Below are 10,604 nucleotides of genomic sequence, written 5' to 3' on the forward strand. Positions count from 1 at the left end.
CATGAGATCATGGGTTTAAGTATCCATTGTGATGAAATTCAAGTGTGCTATGTGTGTTTTTTTTTTTTTTTTTTAGTGTGATAGTTAGACAATTTTTAAAAGCCTAGAACAATTAAAAAGGTTTCCAGTCCTTGGTATTTTTATTTGACTGTACTTGTTTTCTTTTGTTTCAAATTAAGGGAGAAGCAAGAGACACATTTTCCCAAAATTGTGTCTTGTTTATCATTTTTATTTTTCAGTTAGGGATGCCTTCCTAATGTATGGGTCTTATCCACACCATCCATCCGTTTTATCAGCTCATTTGGCCTGTTGTCAATCGTTGATTATTGTGGAAGGAAAGGCTAATAGCCATTCCAATAGCCATAAAACTGAACTTGATGCAAAGATGATTGTATCATACTTAATTAAGATGCCGATGAAGATCCTCTATCATAAAGCATTGCTACTAAGGTAATGTTTAGACAACAGGACAAACAAGAACAAGCTCACAGTGCATAATAGAGCCAACAGCCAGTAGTAATGGTCTAGGCGAGCTTCTGCCAGGTTATCTGAAAACCATCTATGTTTCTGTCCACTCAGTTCTGTGACCATCTCAATGATAGAGATCAAAATAGCACTGAGAAAGCTGCCCACCCCAAAGACACTAAGATAGAGGGCTATGCCTGTAGTTCTCCTTCCGTTAGGAACTTCATTATAGAAGAATTCCTGCATTCCAACGACTGTGAAAACATCAGAAATCCCCAAAAGAACATATTGAGGTACCAACCAGAAAATGCTCAAGGGCACTGTTTCGGTTTGTGATGATTGAGTAATGTTCGGAACCTTTTGAGCAATCTCCAACCTCTTCGATTCAACAAGCGCCGCCACAACCATTGAAATGACTGATAGGAAAATCCCAATACCCATCCTCTGTAGCACATTGATTCCCTTGTCAGTTCGAGTAATTAAACGGAAGATTGGGATTATTAGCTTATCATAAAATGGCATTAGCAGTATGATGGAGATTGTTATTGTGCTTTGGAGTGTCGCCGGTGGTATCATGAAGTCTTTTCCAATGTTCCTCTTCATTGTCATTCCTTGTTTTGTGAAGAATGTGGATGGTTGCTGAAAGATGACAGCAAACATCAGAAGCATCGCCCATATTGGCAACAGCCTAAGGACAGCTTTCATGTCTCCAGGCTGAATCCGTGCGGTGGGAATTGAGTTCTTATCCAAGCTTTCAGGTTCATTGAAATCATCTCGGAGGGGTTTATGATTTTGTAGCCTACAAGCAAGGAACAAGCTTGTATTAACATCCTTGTTTTAGCCATCTATTTTTACATGCTGTCTCAATTTGTTCTTTCATGCAGTGTGGCCCAAGTAATAAATGGGCCTGTTTGATTCTGGAGCCGGCTCATATACATGGTTTGGAACCAACTTGTGGCGCACTTTGATGACCAAAGTACCATTATCTTCCAGATGCTTGGCAAGCCAATAGCACCTCTCCTCGCTTACAATACATGGGAGCAATGGGTAAGCTGGATCCCACTACGTAGATGACCTGTCCATTAATCGGGTAGACCATCACACCCGGGGGCTGTTTGGATGCCAGTGAAGTTGTGTTAGCACAAGCTGTTTAGGTCTGATGATGTGAGAACGGATTATTCTTAGACAATGCTGTTAGGACTAGTTATATTTTATTACTTTTTCAAAATGTTGAAATAGGGAGTAAAGATGCATTGTAGCACATATGAGGAGCTTAATGTAGATGGTGGTAAATGTAACTTTTCGTAATGCATACATACATTGACACAAGTGACACATTTTAAGGACTCAAAGTTTATGGTGGCGCATGAGCACATATGGGACACTTTGGATAATTGCATCTTGTGTATATTTGGCATATATCACGCATGTATATGAAACATGTTGTTCTCTGTTTATAATTAAGGATAACTTATTCTCATTGTTATTCTATCTTTAAAATTTTTTATTTTTATTTTTTTAAAAAAAACATTAAATACCTAAATAGATTTGACAAATCACAAACAGGCTGTTTATGCTGATACAACTTCACTTGAACCCAAACAACCCCCTAACCTACCTGGTTAACACGCATATGGTCCAGCATGACTCAGGTTTGAGACCCCTATGGACACCATCTGGGCTGTTGGTGAGGTGGGGAACTTACTCGAGCTCGACAACATTTGTATCATCCCTCCTTGGAAAGGTGATGATACTACCAGTGAACATTTTCCTTGCTGCTGCCTTCACTGATTGGATCGTGGTATGGATGGGTGTATCCACAACTTTGGACTTGTTCCTATGCACAAAAAGCCTGGTACCACAAGAAAAGCATGCTATAGACATGGCCATTCCAATGGTGGGGATGGCAAATCCCCAACCCCAACCAAACGTATCCTGGATGTAGGACATAAGTGTGACCCCCGAGAGGCTTCCGGTGCACACACCAAAGTACCACCACTGGAAGAACAAACTCTTCTTTTTCTCATTGTTATTAGTGTTAGGGTTTTCACCATCGTCAATCCCACTAAAAGGCGACCCTTCACCCTCACCCTCCATGTTCTCCAACTGACCTGCCCCAAACGCTTGCAAGCATGGATTATATCCACCTTGCGCAAAAGAAATCAAGTAGAGAGAAGAGAAGAGGGAAAGATAAGTTATGGTCTTGCTTATAGGAGTCCATGCCAACAACAATGCCGACATCGTCAATGCAACAAGCCCCTGTATAGAAGGGAAAAAAAATGAAGAAAGAAAATAAAAAATAAGTCCATTGTTGCTGCGAACAAAGGAATGTAACCATAGTTGTAAAACTCGCTGACTTGACTTGAAACTCAACCGAGTCAACTTGATTCAGCAAAATTTCAAGCTGAGCCACCTGGAAACTAGAATATGAGAGTGACTTGTCCGAATCACAAAGAGATTCTTTGAGTTTCCCACAACCTCTTTAAAGAGGCTAGGAGCACTCAACCACCAAGCTATGCAACGAGAACATGTTTACTTTCTTATTTTATAATACCACCACAAGAAAATAACTATTTTTTTAAAACACACTACTCACACTCCCCACACTCACACCACAATGGATACCCAGAACCCATGACCTCATGTTGAAATTCTTGTGAGTCTGCTGTTGAGGCATGAGTAATGACCCAAGAAAATGACTAATTTAAATATGGGCTCTGCTAACGTCCCCACGAAGGACCTTAACAACATCGTCAAACATTTTAAATGGCACACGGGATGAGCTAGTGTCAATCCCAACTATTCATTCATTCATACAACTATAAGCAAGCCATGGTGCAAAATCATGCTAATTGGGTGATCCTAAGCTTCCCACCAATAGCATGAAAATAGACATTTAAGATTGACTGGAGAAATAAAATAGGCCCACTTTCTATTTTTTACAATTCTAATGTAATATTTTGATTTGATGATTCTAATAATGTGATTTATAGCTCATAAACAATGAATGGTTGTAACAAATTGACCTCTTTCAAAATATTAGAATGCATGGTTCTTGCACCATGGCTTGCTTCTAGTTACATGAATGAATAAATGGTTCAAATTCACAATAGGTCACCCCGTGTACCATTTAAAAGGTTTGGGAAGGTTGCTAACCATCCCCATGAAGGTGGGGACCACAGAAAAACCCTTTAAATATTTCTCACTATTCCTGCTATTTTAGTTCATTATTATTTACTATTGATTAGAAATCATCAATATAGGGTTGAATTGACTAGAAGACCAAAATGAACATCAAGTGGAGTTGGAGTTTTCAGGTTTTTTCACTATAAATGTAGCTCTAGCAAGCATATATAGCTGAGGTGAAATTTGAAATTCAAGCATATATAGCTGAGGTGAAATTTGAAATTCAAGCCCAACTATTTGATTGAGTAGACATTTTTCCTGGGAAGCATGAACAGTTGATTGTTTTATGAGGATTAAAATCCTTCTCTATTCATGCTATAATTAGGGCTGTCAATGGGCCGGCCTGGGGTAGCTCTCGGCCCAGATTTCGATGAGGTTTTTCCATTCAAAGGACTGTCTGTTATCCATCAACAAGACATGCTTTTTACAATGAGCTCGTTTTGCCTGTCTCAACTCAAGAGCCAGCATGTGTCGCTGCCAACTAGGTCGGACATGTTGAAATATCCAACTAGCGGGACCATGCAAGTTTTGATTTCATATCATAAGGGCCACCAAATTAAACTTATATGTTGAATGGATGATTGTGACCATCAATATATACAGATGATCTTTAGCCCATCTCATCATGCCAGACCCTGGGGCTGGCGACATGCTGGAATCATGAGTGGTGACAGAGGCAAAATGAACTCTTTTACTTCCCCCCCTCCCTCTCTCAATACATAATGAAATTAAGTCTCATTAACATAATGAAAATAATCAAGAGAGATAAGAGTTATATACATGTTAGAATGAGAAAGAATCATACCGCCATGTAGAGAAAGGAAGAGATCAAGATAGTAGAATGTTGATCCCAATAAGAGTCAGCTAGAAATGCTCCGATGAGTGGTAGCATGGAAGTGACCCCACACCAGTTACTAACACTTTTGGCAGCCGAGGAGTTGCTCATCTTTACAACATCCGTCAGATAGGTCACTAGGTTGGAAACCACTCCCTTATATGCAAATCTCTCCACACTAGCCACCACTATAAGTCAACCAAAAACAGCTAGTTCATAAGAAAAACTTGTATTCTTTGTTACATGGCTAGAGAGTGAGAGATATGCTCTCACACACAACTTGTTGGTGCTTGGGATGCAACCATGGTGTTGTTTGTATGCCATTCATCCTTTCACCCTGGTACCCCGGCAATGAGATGTCCCAAAAATCAGGTCGAACTTTACCATTAGATGGGACCCACATGAACTTGGAGGGTTTTAGATGGTTGTTCATTGTTTTGTAATGGTGTGACCCACTTGAAAGTTGGATTGACCTGATTTTTGGGTGTGCATACCGCCCAATATTGAAATCATTCTAATTATAGTTTCTTTTAATGAAGACATTCCTATTATAGTGATCCAATATGCAGATTGTTCACAAAATACTGCTGTTAGTCAACCAAGACTTGTACCTCTCAAAGTGGTGATCCTTGTATGCATGCATGCAATCAATCAAAATATTTCTTTATAATCAAGATTACCCCTAAACAATAATATAAAAATTATGAAACCCCTTCAAAACTCATTATATCATCATAACGCATATATGCCATTTCTAACAATTCTGTCAGATAATTTTTCGGTCTCACCCTTTTATCATCTGCGGTGGTTTTTAACATATTAGGGCAACCGGAAACTCAAGTGATTAGTGGCATTTGTAATTGACATAACACGTCAATTCAAGTAGGAAAGAAAATTTTGATGTTACGCACATCAATACTGATAAATTCAGTGACTATAAATAGCTCAAGGCCAAAAAAAAGCCAACATGTTAAGAGTAACTCCATTTTTGGAGATTCCAAGGCCTTGTACCATTAACACAATGCTATATATGGTTCCCTAGACCAGGTATATGTTGGATTTAGGCTTGTGAGCAACCATGAATGGGTGGATCCTATACGGTTTTTCTTCGAATGATCTCTGAGTGCATATCCTTCTCTCAAATTTATACCATATTAGGTTATGGAGATTAAATAAGAAATGAATAAAATGATCTCAATCAACTCCTCTGAGATAAGAGAGCATTCCCTTGGTGAAAGGCGAGAATCTTTAAACAATATTAGAGAGAAAAGTGAGAGAAAATGAGAGAATACCTATTTGACAATAATGCTCTCTTACATGATCTAAACCATTAATTATATCTTTCGATTATCCTAACTGTAAACAAGAGGCGTGGATAAGCTCCATCTCATTACCATAATAATTTGACACGTGGCTGGATGAGAATTGTCCATCTTTAACTTTAGTAAGGTCCATCCTTTGATCGTTTAGATACCATTGATCTTGTGAACCCACCTACATGTTCCATCAAATAGTGGTACCAGAGCATCCACATCAACGGATCTCCAATTTATAAGGATCAACACTGACCACTGCATCAAGGTAAGTGGCGTCTGAGATCTATATTTCATTTATTTAATATTTTTTTTAATTATAATCCATACATCTGTGATCACCTGGGACATGCTTCTATCTTTTTTTAGTTTTTGGTCTAAGGGATGGCATATGGAATATTGTCAGCGACCCTGACTGCAAAACCTGTGGTCAGACGCTAGGTGGGCCCCACCATAATGTTTGTTAGGAATCCACCCGTCCATCCATTTTTCCACCTCATTTTGGGTTATGAGATCACAGATCAAAAACTCAAGTGGGCCACATGATAGGAAAAATTGGGAATTAAATGTCTCCCATTGAAACAATCGTCAGGCCAAAGAAGTTTATCCAAGTGAAAGTGACCTTATTAACGGTTTGGATGGCATATAAACATCACGGTGGACCCCAAAAATGTTTCAACAGTAAGAATTTTCCTTTTCACTATTTCCTTCGTGTCGCCCACCTGAGTTTTGGATCTGCCCTTTTTTTTTTTTGCTGTTTCTTAAAATGAGGTGGCAAAATAGATGGACGGGTTGATTTCTCACAAATGTGATGGTGGCCCCACCTAAATTCCAACTGGAGTAGCTTCTGCGAAGCTTTGGCACCAACTTCGTGCAACGGGTAGCTAGGTGGGGCCATCGTGATGTTTCTGAGGAATCCACTCCGTCCATTTGTTTTATCAAGTCATGTTAACACGTGGACTAAAAAATGAGGCAATTCTAAAACTCAAGGGAACGACCACTGTTGAAACATTCTTAGGGCCATGGAACTTTTGGATTAGGCTAATATTTTTGTGTTTTTAGTATATACAGAAGGAATGAACTTATAAAGGGATGGCATATAAGCATCATGGGGGAGCAGGGACGTTTCAATAATAGGCATTTCCTTACTCATGACTTTTTCATGTTATGTGGCTCATTTGAGTTTTGGATCTGCAAAACTATGAATTGAGTAGAGTTCTCACCAACATCACAGTGGGCCCCACCTAGCTTCCCCCACTGGGGAAGGGCTTTTGCAGGAAATCTATGTCAATTAGTAGAAAATAGAGGAGGACGAGGATCAACACCACCCCCAGTAATGGTGTATTGATGTGTTGGGCACTATGAGCCCACGGTGATATATGTGTTTATATCCACACTGTCCATCTATTTTTCCAGCCAGTTTTAGTTGTGAATCCTATAATGAAGCAGATCCAAAGCTCAAGTGGACTACACCATAGGAAATTTTATTGGGGCCACAAAAGTTTTGGATCAAAGTAGATATTTGTGTTTTCCCTTCGTCCAGTTCTGTGTGGCCTTATCATCAGGTTGGATGGAAAACAAATATTACGGTAGGCCTTAGGAAGATTTCACGGTGGGTATCATTATCCAACTATTTCCTGTGGTGTGGTCCACTTGAGCTTCGGATCTGCTTCAATTTTTCACTTTATTACCCTAAAATGAGCTGAAAAAATGGATGGACGGCGTGGATATCATTATCCCACATAAAAGCGCCCTAAGATTTCCCGGTGGGTATCATCATCCCACATACAAGCGCCCAAAACATCATCACACCACGGTTGGGGAGGCGTTGGCAACACCACGTAATCCGCGTCCGAAGAGTAGTACAAGGAAAGGTGGTCGAAGTACGCAGCGGTGTCCGTTTATGCCAAGTTATGCCAAGTAATAATAATAATAATAATAAAGATAATAATAGAGGAAGAGAGGAAGCTGCCAAAAGAAGTGATGGGTTTCTACAGCACCTAACAAAGAAAGAAGAAGAAGAAGAATGTGTTTGAGTTGGGCTTAAGGAATGGGCTTACTTCCGGGCCTGACTATTTTCTTTTTGTTCTCAATAAGTGTCATTTTCGATACATTATGGGCCCACTTGATGATGACCCTGGACCACAAAATAGTAGGCCCAAATGTCGACTAGTACCCATTTACCATTAACATAGCTTATTAATAGTTTTTGTGAAACCATTTTTCACTTTTATGCTATTATGTGTGCTACATCCATAATCTGTCCACTGGAATCTGGACAGCGTGTGTGATCCCCCACATTCATACATTAAAAAATTTAGGTGGGCCCACATTCTCTTCTTTTGTCAATTATATGCGGTTGTGCTTTTGCTTTGAAAGCCTTAGTGCATCATCTAGACTATCCATGTTATAGACCCAAAATCAATTATCCTACTTATCAATCAGTTACTTAACTTTTGGATGCTAAAGAAAGTCTATTAATGTCCATTGATCTGATGGTTCTGGTCCAACTGTCCGGACCAACTCCAATTCTAAAGCATTGGTATTATTCTCTTAATAATCCATTTGGATCATAACCCACCCATCAAAGGATTATAATTATATAGCCTTTTAAGGGCACGCTCTGCATGGGATCCATATTTCAATGGTCTGGATCACACCTCAAAACTGGCCGGAGGATGCCATGCATGTCTCATATAATTCATCTTGAAGAGTGGGTTAAAGAGAAAAATATGATGAAATGAGTTCCTAGTTGCATTTGGACACTTAATCCAATCCACTGATCTAGACGGGTCATTAGGTCCCACACACATTTCATGTGCCACGTAAATGTTATCACCTTCATTAGTCAATCGTAACCGTCCTATCCATGGCTTGGGAAAACTATGGCCATTGAAAATAAGGCTCAACCTATCTTGACCAGATCACATCGTTGCAATTTTTACATGATAGCCCATGAAATGTGTTCTAGATATATCATGTGGACTGTCCGGTGCAACTAGAATCGCTGTAACGTAATAGTGATCCGAGAGCAGTAAAGCATTTCTCTAAAAAAAAATTACCTATAACCAGAATGCATGACTTGCTTAACCCAACTGATCTCCTTCCTCCAGCCATGTCCATCGCAGAGACGAGCAACCACATGGAAGCAAACGACCTACTTATATAAAATGAGGAAAGAGACCCCTCAGATCAAAGTCGTCCGAGACAGTTGTTACCTTCAAATAAATGCCTTTGGCTCCACCATCGCATTGGGAGTAACGGGCACGTTTTGGCCGCTCGTTCGACGTTCACTTGGTGTCTTTAAGTGGTCACGATATTATTGTAAGGCAACGGGCTTGTGAGGTCACGAAACCTTAGTACGTGAAGGAGACGCACAGATCACAACATTTGTAGGATAAGCTTTTTCTAGGCCACACCATGTACGTTGTTGCTGCCAATTCAATTAATCTAGGCCACGTGTATATAAAACGAGCGGGTTCAGCCTATCGTATATAAAAGACAAAAGAGAGGAGAGAGGAAGGAAAACTGAGAGAGGGGATTAGGTGCTGAGGAAGGGCAACAAAAGAACGGGCTAGAACCTTAAGGACTTTTTTTCACTTTAAGGATTTTGTGAAAGGGTAGGGGTTAGCAGTTACGAAATGAGTTCTTTTTTTAAAGTGACAATAGACATTAGCCTACAACCATAAGGACTTTTTTTCACTAATCATTGAGTTTGTATGCCTCTCAAATGAACTAAAATGTACGGATAAACAAAATAAGCCTAACAATCGACAAAGTAATTATCAGCCAAAGAAATAAACAAAACAAAAGAAAAGATAAATATATGATTCATCTGACAGAAAAGACGATTGAGGCGGGTGGTCAGCAAGATGTGAACAGATTGGTATGATCAACCAAATCGGAACTCAGTTGAACATAATCCTACAACTTAAGGTTAAAGATATTTACTCCTACTCCTAAGATAATGTAGTGGGAGCCTGATCCAAAATTCTGGTGGGCCATGGCAAAGGGAAATGCAAATCAAGGGAGAAAACCGTTTCCTTTTTCTATGGCCCACTAGAGTTTTGTATCGGGTTGAAAGTTGGGCTTGTGAGGTTTCAAAGGTGTTGCATCACGTGGATCATTTAGATTTAGTGCCCATGACACGTGCGCAAAAGTGCGCATGGGTGCTCACATAAGAAGGTGCGCAATATATATATATATATATATATATATATATATATATATATATATATATATATATATATATATATATATTTATATATATATATTATATGTGTGTGTGTGGTCATTGATATAAGAATATTGTATACTTAGTTTTTTTTTTTTAATTGGAGATTATTATTTTTTGATTGATAAGAAAAATATACAAAGGGACTTCGAGCAAACCCAACTACAAAAAGGGGCGGGGTCCGCCTATCATAATAAACAAAGAAAATGAAACTAGAGGTTCCTCAGATTGCCCAATCCCACCTTGTCGAGGAAAATGAAGCCTTTGGTAATCTGTGGCAGGTCCTTAAAAGAATGGATACGGGTCCGGGATTGTGTAGTGTTGCCCCTTCTAGCTAAATCATTTGCAAACGCATTCACTTCCCTGGGTATGTGAGAGAAGGATACCTCCAAGGTAGCCAATATCCTCTTGATCCTGGGCTACCAGTAACTTAAGGCTCAACGGGGAGAAGAGATCCTATCAATGATTTCGACAATTTCTTTAGAATCACTCTCAATCTCAATTCTGTTGTAGCCCAAATCCACACAATGGGAGAGGCCCTCCCAAATGGCCCTTATCTCAACCCGCAAGT

General features: G+C 39.5%; 1 protein-coding gene across 1 annotated transcript; it reads right to left on the reverse strand.

Annotated features, from left to right (window-relative positions):
• Positions 1-429: 429 nt before the first annotated feature.
• LOC131257451 (protein NRT1/ PTR FAMILY 5.8-like) lies at positions 430-8,916 on the reverse strand. The gene is made up of 4 exons (XM_058258292.1): positions 8,862-8,916; positions 4,457-4,674; positions 2,171-2,724; positions 430-1,264 (listed from the first exon to the last, which is right to left on the reverse strand). The coding sequence occupies exons 1-4, from the start codon at positions 8,914-8,916 to the stop codon at positions 430-432; spliced, it is 1,662 nt and encodes a 553-aa protein (XP_058114275.1).
• Positions 8,917-10,604: the final 1,688 nt, after the last annotated feature.

The sequence above is a fragment of the Magnolia sinica genome, chromosome 10, assembly GCF_029962835.1.
Source record: "Magnolia sinica isolate HGM2019 chromosome 10, MsV1, whole genome shotgun sequence".
Lineage (NCBI taxonomy): Eukaryota > Viridiplantae > Streptophyta > Magnoliopsida > Magnoliales > Magnoliaceae > Magnolia > Magnolia sinica.

Excerpts from the sequence above, each read along its gene's own strand:
- LOC131257451 (XM_058258292.1), bottom strand. The coding sequence starts at position 8,916 with ATGGCTGGAGGAAGGAGATCAGTTGGGTTAAGCAAGTCATGCATTCTG. Across the intron at positions 2,725-4,456 it reads CTTCCTTTCTCTACATGGCG|GGGCTTGTTGCATTGACGAT; the intron begins GTATGATTCTTT and ends CCTTCTATACAG. Across the intron at positions 1,265-2,170 it reads ACAAATGTTGTCGAGCTCGA|GCTACAAAATCATAAACCCC; the intron begins GTAAGTTCCCCA and ends CCTTGCTTGTAG.